General features: G+C 35.2%; 1 protein-coding gene across 3 annotated transcripts in view; it reads left to right on the top strand.

Moving 5' to 3' along the window:
- LOC127855754 (telomerase reverse transcriptase-like) overlaps positions 1–23737 on the top strand; it is a 46699-nt gene that overhangs the window by 5497 nt on the left and 17465 nt on the right. For 2 of the 3 annotated variants that reach the window (XM_052391560.1, XM_052391559.1), the window contains exons 2-15: positions 2994–3111; positions 3535–3652; positions 5908–5964; positions 6559–6668; positions 8229–8314; positions 9407–10291; positions 11749–11819; positions 13392–13521; positions 14322–14389; positions 14866–15015; positions 15380–15450; positions 16641–16848; positions 18086–18123; positions 18618–18745. In XM_052391560.1, the coding sequence (XP_052247520.1) occupies positions 9801–10291; positions 11749–11819; positions 13392–13521; positions 14322–14389; positions 14866–15015; positions 15380–15450; positions 16641–16848; positions 18086–18123; positions 18618–18707 (1317 nt within the window). In that variant the 5' untranslated portion in view covers positions 2994–3111; positions 3535–3652; positions 5908–5964; ... (1 more) ...; positions 8229–8314; positions 9407–9800 and the 3' untranslated portion in view covers positions 18708–18745. Of the gene's footprint in view, positions 1–2993; positions 3112–3534; positions 3653–5907; positions 5965–6558; positions 6669–8228; positions 8315–9406; positions 10292–11748; positions 11820–13391; positions 13522–14321; positions 14390–14865; positions 15016–15379; positions 15451–16640; positions 16849–18085; positions 18124–18617; positions 18746–23737 lie in introns of those variants that run through there. The other variant, XM_052391561.1, reaches the window with a different exon arrangement.

Here is a 23737-nt window from a genome sequence, read left to right as displayed (position 1 = left end):
AGTACCCGTAAAGAGAACTTTCCCAATGGAAGAAAAAATACAATATTCCCAATTGCAGTCAAAAAATTCCCAACAGGAAGGAAAATTTGTTCAATTTTTTTCAAAAAGTGCATTATCTGCAAATTAACAATTAAAATGAGTATGGACAGATTCCAAGCCAAAATGAATGTAAATCAATATTTGAGTTGATTTGTGCTATTGTTACCAAGCAATTAAAAAGACCCACGATTCCCAATTAGGATATTTCACTGTGCGAATTTTCCCAATATCAGGGCAGGGCCAAAAAACCTTCTTCGCAAGGGACCTCTTTTTCTTCCCCTTAACCAAAAAGGCCCTTTCCCCACAAAAATTTCTTTAAAATGATGCATTTTTCTCTAAATTTCCAATCTACCTCAGTATTTTTCATTCCCCAAAGCCAAAAAAATGTGGGTTTTTTCCCTGAGAAAAAAGGCTGTGGCCCTTTCCCCAAAGTTGCCAATAATTGCCAACACAACTTTTGTTTTTGGTAATGCATTATTGTTCAATAACTAATTTTTACCAGCAAACACATATTTTAAATATTTATATTTAATTGATGTATTGCACAAGGTCTCATAGTGAGCCTTTTTAGCTTACCTGAACACTACCTGAGCTTTTGTGAACGCCTTTTGTCCGTTGTCAGTTGTCCGTCGTGCGGCGTCAACATTTTGCCTTGTGAACACTCTAGAGGCCACATTTATTGTCCGATCTTCATGAAACGTGGTCAGAATATTTGTCCCATTGATACCTCGACTGAGTTCGAAATTGGGTCATGATGGGTCAAAAACTAGGTCACTAGGTCAAAAAAAAGAAAATCTTTGTGAACTCTGTAGAAGTCACATTTGATGCCCAATCTTCATGTAACTTTGTCAAAATGTTTGTCTAAATGATATATTGGTTGAGTTAATAAAATGGTTCCAGTCTGTTGAAAAACATGGCCACCAAGGGGCGTGGCAGTATTCCTTATATGGCTATAGAAAAACCTTGTGAACACATGGCCCTCAATCTATCAAATCTGCCGCCGAATTTCGGCGGCAGTCCCCCACCTGAAAAGTTTACTTTTTCCCCCTTTTGGGGGAAAAATTCCCCCTAAAAATATATTATTTTTTTTATAGAAAGTTGTGTCCCACGATTATTTTATCTCAATTCTTTTTCAATTTAATCTTTTCAAACATATTACATTTCGAAAAATGCAATGAATATAGTGCAAACATGTACAAATGTAATAATGAGAGAGTAAGTAAAAAAATCCCCCAAAAAGGGAAACACCGGAAAATTCCCCCTCCTAAGGGCTGCAGACCCTTTCCCCCATAGTAGTGTGAGGGCGCTGGAACACTCTAGAAGTCAAAATTTTTGCCCAATCATCATGAAACATGGTCAAAACATTGGTGTCATTGATATCTCGTACGAGTTCAAAAATATTCCAGATCGGTGAAAAAACATGGCCGCCATGGGGGGGGGGGGGGGGGGCAGTTTTCTCTATATTTCCTTATATGGCTATAGTAAAACCTTGTTAACACTCTAGAGGCCACATTTATTTTCCGATCTTCATGAAACTTGCTCAGAAGATTTGTCCCAATGATATCTTGGATGAGTTCAAAAATGGTAACCTTTGCTTGAAAAACATGGCTGCCAAGGGGCGGGGCATTTTTCCTTAAATGGCTATATATTGCTATAGTTAAATTTTGTTAACACTCTAGAGGCCACATTTATTGTCCAATCTTCATGAAATTTGGTCAGAAGATTTATCTCAATAATATCTTGGACGAGTTAAAAAATGATGCCCATTGGTTGAAAAACATGGGCGCCAGGGGGCGGGTCATTTTTCCTTATATGGCTATTGTAAAACCTTGTTAACACTCTAGAGGGCACATTTATTGTCCAATCTTCATGAAATTTGGTCAGAAGTTTTGTCTTATTGATATCTTGAATGAGTTTGAAAATGATTACGTTTGCTTGAAAAACATGGCTGCCAAGGGGCGGGGCATTTTTCCTAATATGGCTATAGTAAAATCTTGTTAACACTCTAGAGGCCACATTTTTAGTGCGATCTTCATGAAACTCGGTCAGAAGATTCATCCTAATAATATCTTGGAGGAGTTCAAAAATTATGCCGGTTGGTTGAAAAACATGGCCACCACGGGGCGGGGCATTTTTCCTGATATGGCTATAGTAAAACCTTGTTAACACTCTAGAGGTCACATTTATTTTCCGATCAGCATGAAACTTGGTCAGAAGATTTGTCCCAATGATATCTTGGATGAGTGCTAGAATGGTTTTGGTTGCTTTTAAAACATGGCCACCAGGGGGGAAGGTATTTTTCCTTATATGGATATATATGGCTATAGTAAAACCTTGTTAACCCTCTAGAAGCCACATTTATTGTCCAATCTTCATGAAATTTGGTCAGAAGAATGGTCTCAATGATATCTTAGATGAGTTTGAAAATAATTATGTTTGCTTGAAAAACATGGCTTCCAAGGGGCGGGGCATTTTTCCTTACATGGCTATAGTAAAATCTTGTTAACACTCTAGAGGCCACATTTATACTGTCCGATCTCCATGAAACTTAGTCAGAAGATTCATCCCGATAATATCTTGGACGAGTTCAAAAATGATGCCGGTTGGTTGAAAAACATGGCTGCCAGGGGGCGGGGCATTTTTCCTTATATGGCTATAGTAAAAACCTTGTTAACACTCCAGAGGCCACATTTATTTTCTGATCTTCATGAAACTTGGTCAGAAGATTTGTCCCAATAATATATTGTTATATCAGGTGAGCGACTTCAGGCCTTTCAGGCCCTATTGCTTTTATCATTTTATGTTTTATCACTTTAGTTTGCTTGAAGGCATTTCTGTATTTAGCACGTTAACTCTTTATGTCAAGATTATTTATATTTTAGCTTCTTTTACACACGTTAATTGTTGATAACAAATTATGATTACTGTCTATGTGTCAATTATATTTTTTGAAGATGGAGATTCTTGTGAAGTATTACCCCACAATTCTGAGACTGGATGCATGGCTAAAACAGAAGGACCAATATGGGTTTCTTACTACCGATGAAAGGCGACAGAAATACCAGTCTACATGTAAATTCCTTTTAAGCTCCTGGCTAGATTGGCTCAATTTTTCTCAGCAGATCAATGACCTTCGTGTGTAGATGATTGTTAAGATACAAATTTTCTCTGCGGCCAGCTTTGGTAGAATTGTGGCCTTTTGTCTTTTTTTTCACTTTAGAATACTAGTATATGTTCTTCAAGCGTCTTGTTTCTCAACAATACTAAGACTACTTGGTAGATTTCTTTCTAACTTAAACAGCGGAATAATCTTTACTGGTATGTGCTGATGCTTTGAAATAGAAATCTTGTCTGTTACCAGTTTTGGAAGAGTTATGACACTTTGTCTTTTTTACCACTGTAAGTCTGTTGAATATAAACTGGATTTGTCTGTGTACAAACATTAACATGTGTTGTAGGGGAATCAGTGTTAAACGTTTCATGTTATTATTGCAGTGATCTCCCTTTGCTGACCTGGGTGTTTGTTTGTTTCCATGGTAACATCCCAGCATTTACTTGGACATCCCTCTCTCAGGGCAGATCTTTGCATGATCTGTTGATGGCAACTGTAGAGGTAAAATTATGTTTCATTTTGCTGGAACAAATATGGGGATGGCAATATCATCATATATCCTGTTACAAGGGTGCCAGATATAATTTGTTATACCTTTGAGTAGGCATTTAGCCCTTTACCACTTAGATAAGTATTTTGATGCATTTGTGGTCCCGTAGTAAGCAAAATATAATGAAATCCTTTTCTTACTATATTCCAGTTTTGAAGGCTTCATTTCCAACCCTTAGATACTGATGAACAGCAAACAGCATAAAACCTGAACAGACTGCGAGTTACTCACAGGCTGTTCTGGTTTTATGCTGTTTGCACATAGCCTTTTCAATTTGCTTCTGAGTAGGAAAGGGATAAATGAGTCAATGTTTATAAAGTCCTACTGTGACACAGAATCATGTAAAGTAATTATTTTCAGTTAAAACAAATTAGATTTAGCAAACCAAATAATTTGGAACAAAAATGGAATTTATTTGAGACACAAAAAGAAACAAAAACATAAACAAATATTTTACAGATATAAGCACAAGTGCTCATGATGTCATACAATGTATTTTTCCTTGTTAAAATGATATATGGTTACGATAATGATTAATTAATATGAGGCTCTGCACAAATTAAAAAATGGACAAGTTGTTATATTAATCTGAGCCTCACCAGATATGTAACTGAACAATAGGACAGTTATCTGTTATTCCTTATTATGTCCATCTTCATTTTAAAAGATGTTCAGACAGCTGTCCACTTATGTCAATCATACATGTCTTGTTCTGAGAAAACTGGGCATAATGCATGCGCGTAAAGTGTCGTCCCAGATAAGCCTGTGCATTTCGCACAGGCTAATCAGGGACGACACTTTCTGCTTAAACTAGCTTTTCGGTAAAAAGTGACTTCCTTTTAACGAAAAATACCATTAAAGCGGCAAGTGTCGTCCCTGATTAGCCTGTGCGGACTGCATAGGCTAAGCTGGGATGACACTTTACGCACATGCATTATGCCCAGTTTTCTCCGAACGCGACTCATATATAAATTAATGTTATTAAGCTACACCTGTACGTTGCACACGTAAAACTCTTTTAAACAAACGAGTATGTGCATTTTGTTTTATGATTATCCAAATGTTAAATGTGAACCATTAATGATTTTTGAACAACGGAAATTTATTGTTAACCAGTAGCTAGGCAGGAGTGAAAGCTGCTCAGGGCTAGTTCCTGATTGTCTGTTGAAAATAACATGTAAGCTATGATGTATCAATAAAGTTGTTGCCACAGAAAGTTTAAACTCTTCTTTAGTGACATAACCCTATGCTAATTGCATAACACAAACATTATGCACACTATTTTGTTTCTTTATAAAGGATGATTACCTGTTTAACTGTTACATCCAAGAGCAAATATTGGATGGTATTGCAGCATTTATTTTCCGCTCTTTTCTTAACAATTTAATATGCTCTATACTCTTATTAATCTGCTTTTTCTTTTTTGTTATCTTTGTATATTGGATATGTACTACGAATTTTCAATAATGAATATGCAAACTTTTAGTTTGACTATTAATACTTCCTTAAATAGATTTTTGTTTGTTTTCTTTTCTGGTTTATATGTACAATAAAATATATGTGTATGTAATTATGGCTCGATTGGTCATTGTCGGCTCGGGTACTACTTACATGTACTCCGGGTACTCTTAAGTATACTTACATGTACCCCGGGTACAGTAAATATACTAAAACATACCCGGGAATTTTAACGCTAAATCAGTCGTTGTCAGCTATTTATTTTTAATTAATTATGTTCAAATTTATGTCAAATTTTCTGTTAAATGGCCTCAATATTATCAAAACTCGTACTAAAAAGTAATTTTGATGCAGTTATTTAAAAGAGAAGTTTTTTTAAGATAAACAATATCGTTTTACCGTAATCGGTTACGCGTCTTACGACATCAGATTTTGGGCAGGAATACAACTCGGGTACAGCCTAATATCGACTGGATACGTTTAAGTATATTTACCGTACCCGGGGTACATGTAAATATACTTAAAAGTACCCGGGGTACATGTAAGTACTACCCAAGCGGACAATGACCAATCAAGCGTTATTATGTAAAGATTGCTTGTATTGCATTTTATTTGTTTTAGTCTCTAGGTAAACTGCATGCAACTAAGTATGCCACTTTAATACTCTCAAACTTGAATAATTGTTTGTAGCACTTTACAAGATAAAACATTTCTTGAAAAAGTTCATTCGTCCGTGCTCTTTTTGCAGAAACTGCTTCGAAGGAATCCTCCTGGCGGAAACTTACTGACAACAGGCTACTACTTTGTAAGTAGTGCTCAAACGGGTACCCGAAAACCCCCAAATCCGCGGGTCAAAACAAATGCCCGCGGATCCGGGTCAAAGTTTTTGCGAACGATACCGGTTCTGGTTGCTAGCTTCAAAGTACAAGATTACATGTTGAACGTGTTGTCAAATCATCTTTATACAAGTGAAGTAAAATCACATCCTTTATCATTTAAAGCAGTGTTGTTATTACAAATAGTCATAAATATTTAGAAATGACGCACCAATAGCATTAACTCAGACCAATAAAAAGTATAATATTCTAAACAATATACTTGACAAACAGTTGAATATTTAAGACGCTAAAACATCCTATGAAGTCTAATGTAGTTTTATTTTATTTAACGTATTATTATCTGACCCGAATTTTCTCGGATATTTAAATTTTGACCCGCCAACCCGAAGAACATTTTTTACCCATGTGAGTCCTATTTGTAAGAACAATTTTTGAAAGAATTTGAATTAAGGACACCAAAGTGCAAACAACAGTATTATTGTAAAATATTTATATGTATGATATGTTGAAGCTAGATTTTATATTAACAAGAACCTTTTAAAACCGTGTTGCTATTACAGTTGTCTTCCAATCCTAATACAGTGTATTGTGGGAACAACTTGGAAAGCAAGTACCCTAACTCCCTTGTCAACAGGTTTCACTTCAGTCAGTGGCAACAGCTTCTAGACAGGTAAAATCATTCAAAGAACTTTTATTCTGTTGTTTATTGATTTATTTAGAATTATCACCACTTTTATGCTTCAAGGTTCTAGGGAAAATAGTAGTTTTTTGTTTGTGTGTTTGTGTGTATTGATGCAATTTTCATAACTTTTATTTGTTTTATTTCATTTTTTTTTAAAGAAAGTTTCGGTTCTGGTGCTGTTTTCTGTATATATATATATAGGATCTTGCATGAGTGGTCGTTTTTTATTGAATTTATTAAACAAGTCATCTACATAAAGATAAAAACGAGGCTTGCCAAGTTTTTATCTTAATTTAGATGACAAGTTTAATAAACTCAATACAAAATGACCTCGAATCTAAGATTCTATTTATAACATGACCAACAAATTTTCTTTTTATTTTATGCTCTTTTCACCGTTTATTCACATTGTAAAAGAGTTTAACTGAAGAAATTCGCTGGAATAATGACGTCATTTCGTCAAAAAATGACATTATTTCAGAGTTATATAACTAGTGTAATATAACACCCGTGTAATAAACAAAATTGAGCATTACGTTATTTCACTCCTGGAGCATGGGCTATAATAAATAAAACCATTTAGTTCTTAAATTTTGATTAATGCAAAATGTAATTTCTTTTATTGCTATTTAATTTGAAAGGTTATGCTTTTGAATTTAATTTAATGTCTGTCTCTAGGCGGTCTCCCCAGTTTAGTTTATATGTTTGTGTTTTGTCCAGAGCATTTTTTGTGTCCCATTGTTAGAAGTTTCAATTTGTTAATATGTCATCTCTGAAGAGATTTGTAAACAAATGGTCAAAATTATTCACCATATGAAGATTTAAGACGTCCACAAACATGATTAACACTTGAAATATGTGCAAAACGGTATATTGATATATGTATAATGAAAATAGATCAAAGTTTTAAGCCTGTAACTTATTTTGTCTGACATACTTGTGGCAGACATATTGATGAAATGCTATTTGTAAGTTGGTGTACAGTTATTTGATGCCTTTGACAGATCTTCAAAGTTCTTTGGACAAGTCTGAAATAAATTGTTACAGTTACTAACAAACATCAAATGATGTGTTGCCTACATGAAAAACCCTTCTATGTTAGAGGTCATGGTCAAACATGGCATCAATGGTCAAATAGTGTCGGGAATAGAACCTCCTTATGCACTGTATGAATGACATTTTATTGGGCATACTTGTTCAACATTTTAAATAGGATCAGAGTCATCAACAAATATTGGAGAGGGATATATAAATTTGCTATGACCCATGAACAAAAAATGTTGAACAATCTGCTGCATCAGCATTTTCAAGAATTATAATTTAATAAATCAAAGCCACTGACCACTTGCTAAGTAATTTTAATATAAATCACATAACACTTGCCAAATGTTCACAGAAGAGCTCCTAATCCTAATTAGTAGATTTAGAAGTATGCTTTATTATGCTTCCATAATTATCAAACTATCACAACAGTTTGGTTTTCTTCATCTGTGCTAATGTTCAGGTGAGCGATATTGGCCATCATAGCCCTCTTGTTTACTTTTTCAGAGTAGGAGACTCAGTGCTTGCCTACTTATTTGAGACTGCATCTCTGTACCAGGAGATACAGGGGGCTTGCTTTGTGCAGTTGACAGGTAATTGTCTCATTAACTCAGTACAAATGATATTACAACATTACACTAAATTAGTTGCAGCCTAATGGTGATAATCAAAAGTATCTATACTCGGGGACGTATCATTTTTGCCCTGTCTGTTTGTTGGTTTCTTTGTGTCAAACTTTAACATTGGCCGTAATTTTTGCAATATCGATGATAGCAACTTGATATTTAGCATGCATGTGTATCTCATGGAGCTGCACATTTTGAGTGGTGAAAGGTCAAAGTCATCCTTCAAGGTCAAAGGTCAAATATATGGGGGGGGGGACATAGTGCTTCACAAACACATCTTGTTCATTTTATTCTCATCGTAGCATGGATCAATAATTTGTTGTTTTTTTTTAAATTTGATGAATTTTTACAGTGTTATATAATAGTTATTGTCTTTTTTTCATGCAACCCCTTTGTTTAAAAAAATTTGCTCCACACTACAAGGTATCCTATGAAAATAAACACAGATAGTGTTTATTTTTTATTTACAGCAAAGTTAATTCTTTTTTAAACAGTTTAATTGGCATTTGTAAGCATAATATCAATTGTTATGCAACGTTTATATATAGAATTTAAAGAAAACAAAGTAAAATATTCAGTGGCCTTTTTGAAAATAAGGGCAAATTCAAAGAAAATTTATATTTTGTGTTCAATGCTCAGTTGTGGGCATGTGAATAAAAGTAATACATGTAGGTTGCTGTTGCCCATCTAAATTATGTATGTACACAAAGTTATTCAAAACCAAACTTTCACAGTCATATAAGAGACATTTATGCTGCTAAAGATTTAAGCCAATAACTCTTTTATTAAAATTTGAAGTGTTCACTTCAAGAAAAGAAATACTTTGATCTTGAACAATTGTGTTGCTGAAAAGTAATGTGATTTCAAGCAATATTATTACATGCTTAACCTTAAATTTGTTGTATAAAATGATTCTTTATGCATACATTTTCAAAACTATTGTAATTTACAGTTGAAGAACATAGTTTAGAGTAAATTTGCCGTGCTTTGTATTTATACAATGACATTTTTTCAGAATCTTAATGTCTGAACTGATCAATTTAATGTTTTACATTACAGGCACCCCCCTGTACAATGCTGAACCTCCAGACACTGAAGGTCAACATGTGCTAAAGCAAGGAAAAAACCGAAAACAAATCAACAATAGCATCGCTCATGGTGGGACATCAAACTCTGAGCACAAACAACAAAAAAGAGATTCTAGACTGCAAAGTAAGAAAATAACAAGAGATGCAAACCTGTATTGAAGAGAACAAAGAAAGGAAAACAAGAGACGAAAAAACAGGAAGGACCAATTTGCTTAAGTTCGAACACAACCAAGATTGAATGTGTTGAACTGTTGTTGCAGACTGTGGGTTCATATGATCACAAAGATATTGGTAACATTATTTTAAATGTTCCACCTAATGAGTTTCCCCTGGTTATAAATGAAGATTGTTTGACTAATGTTCGGATGGTTCATGATCAGGTAGATAGCCAAGTTGAGAATGGAGGACAAATTTTGGCAGTTGACCATGAACATGAGTTTACAGCAATTAAAATAAACAATTGGACAAAAAGAGGGCTAGTTGAGCCATTCAGTTGTCAAAGTACATGTACAGATAAGATGGGTGGTAGCAAAACAATAGAAATGGAAAGGGTACATGAAAAACGTGGTACCCAGAGTTTGAAGAGGAAACGATTTGACAGCAATTATGAAAAGCAACAAAGGATAGAAACTAAAAAACTAAGTTTACAAATAGAAGATGGTGTACCTGTAAAAGAAACTCCTGCTTTCAAGACACAGGATTATCTTCAGGGTATGGTAGGGACCAGTGGTGTAGATGCCAGTAGTGCAGTGGGTAAAAGGCAGGGTATGGTAGGGACCAGTGGTGTAGATGCCAGTTGTGCAGTGGGTAAAAGGACGAAAAGGAAAACAGTGTGTGCAGTGAACCATACATACCGGTATGATATACTATTGTCTCATAGCAGTGAACCATACATACCGGTATGATATACTATTGTCTCATAGCAGTGAACCATACATACCGGTATGATATACTATTGTCTCATAGCAGTGAACCATACATACCGGTATGATATACTATTGTCTCATAGCAGTGAACCATACATACCGGTATGATATACTATTGTCTCATAGCAGTGAACCATACATACCTGTATGATATACTATTGTCTCATAGCAGTGAACCATACATACCGGTATGATATACTATTGTAGTGAACCATACAAACCGGTATGATATACTATTGTCTCATAGCAGTGAACCATACATACCGGTATGATATACTATTGTCTCATAGCAGTGAACCATACATACCGGTATGATATACCATTGTCTCATAGCAGTGAACCATACATACCGGTATGATATACTATTGTCTCATAGCAGTGAACCATACATACCGGTATGATATACTATTGTCTCATAGCAGTGAACCATACATACCGGTATGATATACTATTGTCTCATAGCAGTGAACCATACATACCGGTATGATATACTATTGTCTCATAGCAGTGAACCATACATACCGGTATCATATACTATTGTCTCATAGCAGTGAACCATACATACCGGTATCATAAACTATTGTCTCATAGCAATGAACCATACATACCGGTATGATATACTATTGTCTCATAGCAGTGAACCATACATACCGGTATCATATACTATTGTCTCATAGCAGTGAACCATACATACCGGTATCATATACTATTGTCTCATAGCAGTGAACCATACATACCGGTATCATATACTATTGTCTCATAGCAGTGAACCATACATACCGGTATCATATACTATTGTCTCATAGCAGTGAACCATACATACCGGTATGATATACTATTGTCTCATAGCAGTGAACCATACATACCGGTATGATATACTATTGTCTCATAGCAGTGAACCATACATACCAGTATGATATACTATTGTCTCATATATTTATTGAATTTTCTCTTTGTATAACTCTATTTCTCAACAAAATTAAAAGGTTTTCAGGAAAATGATCTAAATACAAACAAGGTATCCTCTAATGTCAGATAAAAATCTTGATTGTGTATTGCACATACTATCAGGGAAGCTATTGTTTCTTGGGTAATACTCATTAAGCTTCTATTATTGTTACTTATTATCCACTGCCATTCACTTTCTGTTAGATATGAACTAAGTTATTATTATATATAGGTTTCAAGTTATTACTGTAACTTATGAATAAATATAAGTTGTATGAATATTGCATTGTCCAATTAATTAATATGGTGCCCATCACCATTTTTAACATTGTGTGCTCTTAAACCTTAAATATTTCCTGAGGGATACATTATACTGCTCATATTTGATGTATATTCAGTTAAAAAAATAATGAGTATGAATAAAGCACTTTTTTTACAGATCTACTCAGGCCATTGACAGGAAATGCATCTTATATGTGAGGAATGTCAGAGAGAAGTTTCCCAAGTCATGTATGTTAAATATTAAGCCTCATTCGGAGCAAACTGGGCTTAATGCATGTGCATTATGCGCTATCCAAGATTAGCCTGTGCAGTCCATACAGGCTCATCAGGGAGGACACTTAGCTTTCACAGAAATTTTTGTTTAAAGGAAGCCTCTCTGCATATGGATGCCATTCAAATGATCAAGCTCTAATTTATTGACATAAACATTCCCTTGCTCGTAGCTAAATGAATATCTTTCGTTTTTCAACTTATTTTGAAAATAATTTATACAAACCTTGTTCTGGGAAAATGGGGCTTAATACTTGTTCTTAAAGTTGTGTCGAAACTTGGTCCATTCAGTCAGCACAGGCTAATCAGGTACGACGCTTTCAGCTTTTTAGGTGAGGACTGCACAGGCTTATCTTGGACAACATTTTAAACACATGCATGTAGCCCCTTTTTGGTAAACTTCACACTTTACCACAATAGATCCCATACCAAGGGCAGCCACATTGCTCCTGCATTTTACCATAATAGATCCTATACCAAGGGCAGCCACATTGCTCATGCACTTTACCACAATAGATCCCATACCAATGGCAGCCACATTGTTCCTGCACTTTACAACAATAGATCCCATACCAATGGCAGCCACATTGCTTCTGCACTTTACCACAATAGATCCCATACCAATGGCAGCCACATTGTTCCTGCACTTTACAACAATAGATCCCATACCAATGGCAGCCACATTGCTTCTGCACTTTACCACAATAGATCCCATATCAAGGGCAGCCACATTGTTCCTGCACTTTACCACAATAGATCCCATACCAATGGCAGCCACATTGTTCCTGCACTTTACCACAATAGATCCCATACCAATGGCAGCCACATTGCTCCTGCACTTTACCACAATAGATCCCATACCAAGGGCAGCCACATTGCTCCTGCACTTTACCACAATAGATCCCATACCAAGGGCAGCCACATTGCTCCTGCACTTTACCACAATAGATCCCATACCAATGGAAGCCACATTGTTCCTGCACTTTACCACAATAGATCCCATACCAAGGGCAGCCACATTGTTCCTGCACTTTACCACAATAGATCCCATACCAAGGCAGCCACATTGCTTCTGCACTTTACCACAATAGATCCCATACCAATGGCAGCCACATTGCTCCAGCACTTTACCACAATAGATCCCATACCAAGGCAGCCACATTGCTCCTGCACTTTACCACAATAGTTCCCATACCAAGGGCAGCCACATTGCTCCTGCACTTTACCACAATAGATCCCATACCAAGGCAGCCACATTGCTCCTGCACTTTACCACAATAGACCCCATACCAAGGGCAGCCACATTGCTTCTGCACTTTACCACAATAGATCCCATACCAAGGCAGCCACATTGCTCCTGCACTTTACCACAATAGATCCCATACCAAGGCAGTCACATTGCTCCTGCACTTTACCACAATAGATCCCATACCAAGGGCAGCCACATTGCTCATACACACTTGCATATCGATTAATATGCTTGTATACTAAACTGTGAAGCTGTTTGGGTATCTTTAATTGTTATTTCAGCTGCTTTGTCGAGACTAGGGGACACCAGTGGTTCCCAGCTGTTTAGTGAGGTGTTTACAGTGCTAGAAGCCACTGAGGGGGCGAAGACAAGAGTTGTGGAACTGCTGTCGGAGTTTGGAAGGAAGTTCAAGTACACTTGTTATAATCCAACTCCCAGCTATTGACCCTCCGAGTTTGAGCTTAACATATATATTCATAAAAGGTCATAGCATGGAAGAAAAAACTAGGATGTCATGCTGTTTGACTCACTGTTTTGTTTGTATTATCACTTTGATTTCAGTTATTATTACATGCTTACTTACTATTTGTTTCATGCGTTGGCCACATTTACATTTTTTTTGTATTTCCCAATAATATTTGCAGCAGATTAAGATATTTGTATCTTCTACTTTTAATCATTAATGATCACTATTTATTATGAAGTTTTTTAAGATGACTCCAAACAGACTCACTACAGTAAATGAATGTCATCCTTTATCAACTTAAATTCTGTATTTTGAGTAAACATGTGTCTTAAACAATTTCCTTATTATGGCTTAATTCTCTTGGAAACTATGTGATGTAATGTTAACCATCTATTTCCATAATGTCTTTTATAAGAACTCTGCACTTGACTTCCAATATAACAAGAACGTTCATGCCATTTAGAGTTCACATGCTTTCCTATTGTCAGTTAAACTGTTTTTTAATAAAAATAGAAATATGGACTTGTTACTGCAAACAACATGATGCTGTTATGACAGCAATCGAAATAAATAAATGTAGGCCTTATGTCTTATAATGATGTCACATATTTAACAATAGTATACTATGATGACTCTAATTAGATAGTCGATAGTAGGAAATATACTGTAAATTGTAAGACATTCAATTATACATGTATACAAATTTTGCTTGCTTTAATTCCTTGAAGTTGAAATTGATTTCAAGGAAAGGCCCAACAAGAACTATATTGACCGCACTTTGCCCTTTGAATAAGAATGCTACAGGGAAATCAGGTGTGTATAAGAACTATCAATGTCATTGTTCACATGTTTGCACATGCATTACATGATACAGCTATACAACATTAATCTGGTACTGACCTTTATTCTTGAATATACCTTTAAAATGAATACTTTAGTTTTGTAGTTTTGTGCTGGAGGTGAATTAAGTCGATAAGCTTTTCCCAATAAATAAACTGTTATGACATCATTAAACCAATGTATCCTGTGTTCAAACAGAGGTAATTTATAGGATTCGTGCGATGTAAAGAAGATGTGTCACCCTCTTGGAAAATGTGAGGTTTACGCCATAGGTCAAAGGCCAAACATGTGGCTCAAAATGTAAAAGAATAATGGCCAAAAATGGAAAAAATTATTTTGGCAAAAATGGAAAAACAACTTTGTCAAAAATATATTATAGCAATTTGGCTATAAACTCACTTTTATTAGTGTAAAAATAAAAATGTGTCTTAATCATTTGTCCATTTTAGTGTTGACCAGCAAAGGTTGCAATATTTCCAAACTGTTGCAAGGTCATCATCACCACAGACAGGTGTATTTGTTTGTACGAGCTTGCATCCGCCGCATGTTTCCAGAGGAGCTAATTGGCGGAAGGCATAACAGAAAAGTTCTGCTGAAAAGTAATTTATGTGAGATTGTGGATCATTGCTGCGTTTGAAATAATAGCTAATGACATTGTTTTTGTTTTTCCAAGTTGTTTTTCTTTCCTATGTAAGAAACTGAATGATGGCAAAAATGGTTTTCTGCCAATATAAAACAAGTCAGCTATAAATAACATGCAACACATTTGACAATTAATGTAATGAAATTTATATAAATGGCAATAAGTCAGCAATAAAAGTTGTTGCATTTTTTAACCGACATAATGTTGATATTTCCTTACACTTATTTAAATGTTTAAAAAAATTCATGTGTACAATATCTTATGGAAAGTAATTTTATAAGAGGAGAGATAACTCTAATTATGAATTTATTATTGCACAGATATATCCAAAGTTATCTCCCTTGGCAAGTATGACAAGATGTCCCTGGGCCAACTGATGTCTGGAATAAAGGTATGCTTTGTATCATAGTGGATTCATGGGGAACTTCTTAATGCACTAATGACAAGACCTCAATATTCCTAATATTAAATATATAGAATAATAGGTTAGTGTTGATTATATTTCAGGTTTATCATGCGAGGCTTAGAAAACAAAAAGCACGAGCAATGGCGAGTGCTTTTTCATTTTCGTGCCGAGCATGATAAACCTGATCTATAATCAACACTAACCTATTATTCTATTTATCCCACTTTTTATTCCGTAAACCTTTTTATTCAAACAAAATTAGTTAAACTGGATAATTTTGCGTTTTTATGAGTCTTTATCGTACTTTGATGATGACTGTAGTGTAACCAAGGTCAGTGTAATACTCCGCGTTCCAAAAATAACTGCTGATCAAATAATCATTTTGTAAAATCAGAATATCTTTCTATGACAAAGAGTCGTGCGCTATAAATTACAATTTTGTGCATATTGAATTGCAAATCTAAAAGTTTTATAACATCAATATAACATTTAGTTGTTATATACAAGGAACTACATTTGTTTACAACGTAGCCTAACAACATACCACGTGCAGTGGATTAAACCAGATATTTTATCAACGGGGCTTTAATCAACAGAATTCGCTGTAAAAGTGGGATAAAAATGAATATACTAGCTTGAAAGTTTAGTATTGTAATGATGCCCTGCTGGTAGGGAATATATTGGGTCAATACCAGTTTGTAATTGAATGGTTTGTCATAATGTTACAAGTTTCTGGAGCTTAAGAAATACTTCCAGATTCATCAGCAAATTAAATGAAAGCTTCATATATGAGATCATCTTAAAGGGTAGATCTGCACACAACTTTTTTTTCTTTGCAATGATATTTACATTTCTCACTTAATTGCACTTGAACATAGCTGACAAATTGCAGTCTGCATATTAAAAGATAGTGAAGCAAACTACTTCCACATTCTTAAAGTGATTAAATTTAAACATGAAGTGTAGTTATGCAAACCACTTTGTTCAACCCCACTAATTTACCCATTCCCCAGTTATTTTCTCATGAAAAAATGAGAGAATAGTGACATGTTATTGTTTATTACAACAATCCAGTTTTTCCCTAGTATTTTCCAAAAATTTATACAAACCTCAATGCTATTTTTACCTTCTAGGTAATTGCGCTCTTTCGAAACCAAATATATGTGTCATTCCAGACAAAGAACGTTCAGTGGCTGCTGTCAGTAGAGTGTAACCGTTGCAGACTGGATCTCATGTCCAGACTGGTTCACTGGATCATCACCCAGTTTGTGTTTGTCCTGCTGCGCACGCACTTCTACATCACTGATACGACCTTCCTGCGACACAGACTGGTTTACTACAGGCAGGCCACTTGGACTAGGCTGCACATTCAGGGAATGACTGGTACATGTGAATAAAAACAATAGATGGTCTTCATTGGTTTTGGTAGATGATTGATTTTAATTTGCATGTGACGCTGAGTGGTTAACTGATGAATCAATATATATCTGAACCAACAAACAAGCTCTTTTTATGCCCCCGGATCGAAAGATTGGGGGCATATTATTTTTGGCCTGTCTGTCTGTCTGTCTGTTGGTCGGTCGGTTGGTCGCTTTTGCATTATTGAAGATAGCAGCTTAATATTTGGCATGCATGTGTATCTCATGGAGCTGCACATTTTGAGTGGTGAAAGGTCAAAGTCATTCTTCAATGTCAAAGGTCAAAGCGGCGCAATAAGGAGCATTGTGTTTCTGACAAACACATCTCTTGTTTATGTAATGTGTCACCACTATTTGTTTACATTTTAAGTTGGTGAAAGTGGACAATTGTGCTGGAATAATAATGTCATGAATTTTAAGTTCACCTGAGCACAACGTGCTCATGGTGAGCTTTTGTAATCGCATTTTGTCCGTTGTGCGGCGTCAACATTTGCCTTGTTAACTCTCTAGAGGCCACATTCATTGTCCCATCTTCATGAAACTTGGTCAGAAGATTTGTCTTAATGATATCTTGGACAAGTTTGAAAATGGTAGGGGTTGGTAGAAAAAAATTGCTACCAGGGGGCGGGGCATTTTTCCTTATATGGCTATAGTAAAATCTTGTTAACACTCTTAAAGTCACATTTATTTCCAATCTTCATGAAATCTGGTCAGAATATTTGTTTTAATGATATCTTGGATGTGTACGAAAATGTTTGCAGTCTGTTGAAAAAAGTTGCTGCCAGGGGGCGGGGAATTTATCCTTATATGGCTATATGAAAACCTTGTTAGAACTCTTAAAGTTACATTTATTGTTCCAGCTTCATGAAAATTGGTCAAAACATTTGTTCTAATCACATCTTGGGCTTCACAAAACAGGTCAGTTCCTTTGTATCTCAGGTGAGCAACTTAGGGCCTTTCCTGCCTTCTTGTTTTAGTTCTGCATTTATCCATGAACAAAATTTATTAGGCATTATAAATTCAATGAATTTGGTTGTTATTTAAAAATTTTGTTGTAAGTTCTACAAAAAAACTTTCGATATGCTTTTTTTTCTTCTCACACAAATAAGGAAATGAACATTTATAAATTAAAAATTTACAAAAGCATGTATGCTATTTTTTCGATGACAATTGTAAAAAGAAAATTGTACCTTTTGTTTCAGGCTTACTTCGTAGAAAGATAATGAGTCCAGTTTCAGAGGTGAGGCTCTTTATTCCTCATGTAAATATTACTACAAGTATTTGTTACCTCTTGTAGCCTTCCAGTAAAATAACAAGCATGCATAATTATTTTTATGATGCCATTTACACCATGTTTAAGAGAGATTTTTTTATCTGTTTTACTTTCCATAATTTAGATATATACATAAAAAATTGTCAAGAGAGTTTTTTGTGATAGTCTACAACATGGGTATCATAAGTGTGTGGAAGCATATCATGCGCAAGTTGGCAAAAAAAAAAAAGTTCTGCACATTAGCACACAGGTAACTTTAGAAGGATTACAATGAACAAAAATTAAAACTAAATATAAATACAGACTAGATGACAATTACTTAAAAAAAAAAAAATGTTATTATTAACTTAAAGTTATTACTTTTATTTTTGTTTGTCATTTGGGTTACTCTATGTCATTTGGGTTACTCTATGTCATTTGGGTGACTCTATGTCATTGGGGTTACTCTATTGTAAATTCAGATGTTTGTGAGGAACCTGGTATCTTCCCGGGCAGGCCTTGGCATATCTACGCTGCGCTTTCTGCCCAAACAGAAGTCACTGAGCTTATAGTGAATATGGGATGTCCTGCTAGGATACTGTCCACTCAGGTTTGGAGAATGTACTGAGACAGTGTTTATGTTTACTTAACCTTGTACACAATACTTGTTTTTCATAGGTTAAGCAATGTCACCTGCCCCCATAAATTCAGAGACAGTTGTCTGTTTGTTAGTGCATCAGTACATACTTCCTGAAACCTATGTTTTTACTTCTTTAATAGCTGGATGAATATTACTCAAGCATTCATTGCTGAATGACGTTAATTTAAAGATAAAGCAATTTTGGCTGCAAACAGGTTTATGGGGAATTATGGCCCATTTTCTTCATTCGTTCAGTCCTACCTGTTTGTAAATCAACAGTTTGTTCCTTCATTCAGTCTTACTTGTCTGTGAAACAACAGTTTCTTCCTTTAATCAGTCCAACCTGTCTGTGAATAAACAGTTTTTTCCTTTAATCAGTCCATCCTGTCTATGAATCAACAGTTGTTTCCTTTAATCAGTCCAACCTGTCGGTGAATCAACAGTTTTTTCCTTCAATCAGTCCAATCTGTCTGTGAATCAACAGTTGTTTCCTTTAATCAGTCCAACCTGTCTGAATCAACAGTTTTTTCCTTTAATCAGTCCAACCTGTCTGTGAATCAACAGTTTTTTCCTTTAATCAGTCCAACCTGTCTGTGAATCAACAGTTTTTTTCCTTTAATCAGTCCAACTTGTCTGTGAATCAACAGTTGTTTCCTTTAATCAGTCCAACCTGTCGGTGAATCAACAGTTTTTTCCTTCAATCAATCCAACCTGTCTGTGAATCAACAGTTGTTTCCTTTAATCAGTCCAACCTGTCTGTGAATCAACAGTTGTTTCCTTTAATCAGCCCAACCTGTCTGTGAATCAACAGTTTTTTTCCTTTAATCAGTCCAACCTGTCTGTCAATCAACAGTTTTTCCTTCAATCAGTCCAACCTGTCTGTTAATCAAAAGTTTCTCCTTCAATCAGTCCAACCTGTCTGTGAATCAACAGTTTTTTCCTTCAATCAGTCCAACCTGTCTGTGAATCAACAGTTTTTTCTTCAATCAGTCCAACCTGTCTGTTATTCAACAATTTTTTCCTTCATTCTGTCCTATCTGTCTGTACATGACCATTTTCTTCTTTCATTCAGTCCTGGATGTCTGTGAATCAACAGTTTTGTTCTTTATTCAGTCCCACATGTCTTTGATTAAGTTTTTTTTCCTTCATTATCCTTTTTCTGTGAATAAGCGTTGCTTCCTTAATTTAGTCCAACCTGTCTTGCTATCAGCAGTTGTTTTTCCTTCATTCAGTCTAACATCTCCGTGAATCAACAATTTTTTCTACATTCAAACCTATCTTTCAGTTAATCGTACTGAATCGTAATTCGATCGTACTGAAAACAAGCCCAGCTCATATCCGGAACTTGATAAACCTTTTTCATTAGAAGAAATTAAAAAAGGGATAAAGCGTCTTAATTCTAACAAAGCGGCCTCACATGACAATATTATTTACGAATATTTCAAAGAAACAATCGATTTTATAGCCAGACCTTTAGAAATATTATTTAACTACATTTTAGATACTAAACTATTCCCAAAAAGCTGGTCGACCGGAGTGATTTTACCAATTTATAAACGCGGAAATGTTTCCGACCCTAACAATTACAGGGGCATCACGCTGATAAGCTGCTTTGCAAAACTGTTCACTGGAATAATAAATGAACGTTTAAAATCTTGGGCAGAATCATATGATATCATAACGGATGCACAATTTGGTTTTAAACCGAATTGTAGCACAGCCGACGCAATTTTTATTCTCAATGCCTTAATCGAAAAACAGCTGCATAATGAACATAAACTCTTTTGTTGCTATATCGATTACCGGAAAGCATATGACGTCATAAATAGGGGGCAGCTCTGGTACAAAATGATTCGATCAGGAGTTGATGGCAAGCTAATGGCTATTATTCGTTCGATGTACAATGAGGTGAAACTGCAAGTTAAACACATGAGTTCCCTTTCTGACTTATTTAGTAGCAACGTTGGACTATTGCAAGGGGAAATAACATCGCCGATCATGTTCTCACTTTTTGTGAATGATATAGAATTCAGTCTTCAAAACGGTTTAAACGCTGGTATAACACTTGATCAATTATCGGTTTATCTACTCCTATTTGCGGACGATGCAGTTATTTTCTCCGAAACCAAAGAAGGCTTACAGCAATCTTTAGACAACCTAGAAATTTATTGTAATAAGTGGAACTTAACTGTAAATATTGATAAAACAAAGATAATGGTTTTTCGAAAGGGTGGTGTCTTGAACAAAAATTGTAAATGGACATTCAAAGGCAATGAAATTGAAATAGTTAGTAACTTTAACTATTTAGGTATCGTCTTATCTAGTGGCGGATCATACATACCAGCCACAAACACCTTGTATGGTAAAGCGTCAAGAGCAATGAATAGATTGTTTTCTATAACAAAAGAGATGGTAGTCCCAATAAATATCATGTTCAAGTTATTCGATTCATATGTTGCGTCAATTTTGAATTATAATTGTGAAGTATGGGGGTTTATAACTGCCGATAATATTGAACGTGTTCACAGAAAATTCTGTAAAAGATTATTAAATGTAAAGATGTCAACTAATTCATTGTCATTGTATGCGGAAGTCGGTCGTTTCCCTCTAATCATTGGACGCTATTTAAGAATTGTTAAATATTTTCTAAAACTATATCAAACAAAACAAAGTAACTGTATTTTACACACTGTTATAAATATGCAAAGATCGGAAATTGTTCAAAGAAATAATACAGTGAATTGGTCATCAAAAGTTCGCGATATACTTAACCATTCATGATTTGGAGATGTATGGTTATTCCCAGAATCTATTAATATCGACAAATTCATCCCTTTATTAAAAATAAGATTGCGAGATCAGTATGTAGCTGAATGGAGGACTAACATTGATTCGTCAACATCGTTATATATGTATAAAGAATTGAAACCTGCATTCGAAAGGTCATCGTATTTAGATTTAATTGAAAACAAAAAACATAGAAGGATTATTGCCAAAATGCGTCTCTCATCTCATAAATTGTTAATTGAAACAGGCAGACATCATAATATTGACAGGAACGAAAGAATATGCCCCTTGTGTAGCTGTAACGATATCGAAGATGAGTACCATTTCATACTAATATGTCCGTTATACCTAGAAGAAAGAATCAAATATATCCCAGAATTCTATTACAAGCGACCTAGTATGTTCAAATTTATTAAACTCCTTAATAGTAGTAAGAAAACGACACTTAGAAAGTTAGCCATCTATTGTATATCATGTTTCAAAAAAAGAGATAACACTTTGTTTATTATCACATGAATGTTAAGAAGAACTATAGCTTATACTAACAATTGAGGGTACTTTGCTTGGTACATGTTGTTTGTTAACCATGGATGTATCAAATGTGGTTATGTTTTTATATGTATTCCATGTCACATTATAACTTGCAATTAGAGCACTCTCACTCTCCAGTGATGAGTGATTTATGAATTGATGAATGTAATTTATACAATGTTATTATTTATATTCATCACGCATGTCTGTAACATTATCATGTATTTGTATATGACGATAAGCTTGTTATGCTTAAGTCAAAATAAAAATTCTGTTCTGTTCTGTTCTGTTAATTAACAGTTTGCTTCCTTCATTTATTAATTAACAGGTTGCTTCCTTCATTAAGCCCTACCTTTCTTTGAATCAACAGTTTTTTTTCTTTATTGGGTCTAACCTGTATGTGAATCAGCACGTTTTTATGCTCCCCGAACATTTTCGGGAAGCATATAGTTGCCAGTTTGAAGTTCCTTACTTCCTTACTTCCACACTTTTGTTACAGTTTCTCATAGCGCCTTCAATATTTTACCGATCTGTTACATATTTGGCATGTAGGTACCTTGCATGGACCTCTACCTGTTGATGAGGTTTGAGGTCACCTGGGCCAAGGTCAAGGTCAGCGAGGCTAATAATAGATTTTTCCAACACATTTTTGTTACAGTTTCTCATAGCACCTTCAATATTTTTCCGATCTCTTATATATTTGGCATGTAGGTAATTTTCATGGACCTCTACCATTTTATGAGGTTTTAGGTCACTGGGGTCAAGGTCACCCATTCTAATAATATATTTGTTTGTCACAATTTTGTTACAGTTTCTCATAGGGCCTTCAATATTTTACCGTTCTCTTACATATTTGGCATGTAGGGACCTTGCATGGACTTCTACCTTTTAATGAGGTTTGAGGTCACTGGGGTCAAGGTCAAAAAGGCTAATAATAGATTTTTCCGTCACAATTTTGTTTAGTTTCCCATAGCACCTTCAAAAAAATTTCTGATCTCTTATATATTTGGCCTGTAGGTACCTTTCATGGACCTTTACCGTTTGATGAGGTTTGAGGTCACTTGGGTCAAGGTCAAGGTCACCCAGGCTAATAATAAATTTTTCCTTCACAATGTTGTTACAGTTTCTCATAGCGCCATCAATATTTTATCGTTCTCTTAATATTTGGCATGTCGGTACCTGGCATGGACCTATAACTTTTGTTTAGGTTTGAGGTCACTGGGGTCAAGGTTAAGGTCACAGAGGCTAAAAATAGATTTTTCCGTCACACTTTTGTTACAGTTTCTCATAGCGCCTTCAATATTTTACTGACCTCTAACATATTTGGCATGTAGGTACCTTGCATGAACCTCTACCTTTTGATGAGGTTTGAAGTCACTGGGGTCAAGGTCACCAAGGCAAATCATATATTTTTCCGTCGCAATTTTGGTACAGTTTCTCATAGCACCTTCAATATTTTTCCGATCTCTTATATATTTGGCATGTAGGTACCTTTCATGGACCTCTACCTTTTGATTAGGTTTGAAGTCACTGGGGTCAAGGTCACCGAGGTTAATAATAGATTATATTCAGTCACAATTTTGTTACAGTTTCTCATAGCGCCTTCAATATTTTACCGTTCTCTTACATATTTGGCATGTAGGT

The sequence above is a fragment of the Dreissena polymorpha genome, chromosome 13, assembly GCF_020536995.1.
Source record: "Dreissena polymorpha isolate Duluth1 chromosome 13, UMN_Dpol_1.0, whole genome shotgun sequence".
Classification (NCBI taxonomy): Eukaryota; Metazoa; Mollusca; class Bivalvia; order Myida; family Dreissenidae; genus Dreissena; species Dreissena polymorpha.
Note: the sequence above shows the minus strand (reverse complement) of the source record. Positions and strands in the feature narration are given on the sequence as shown.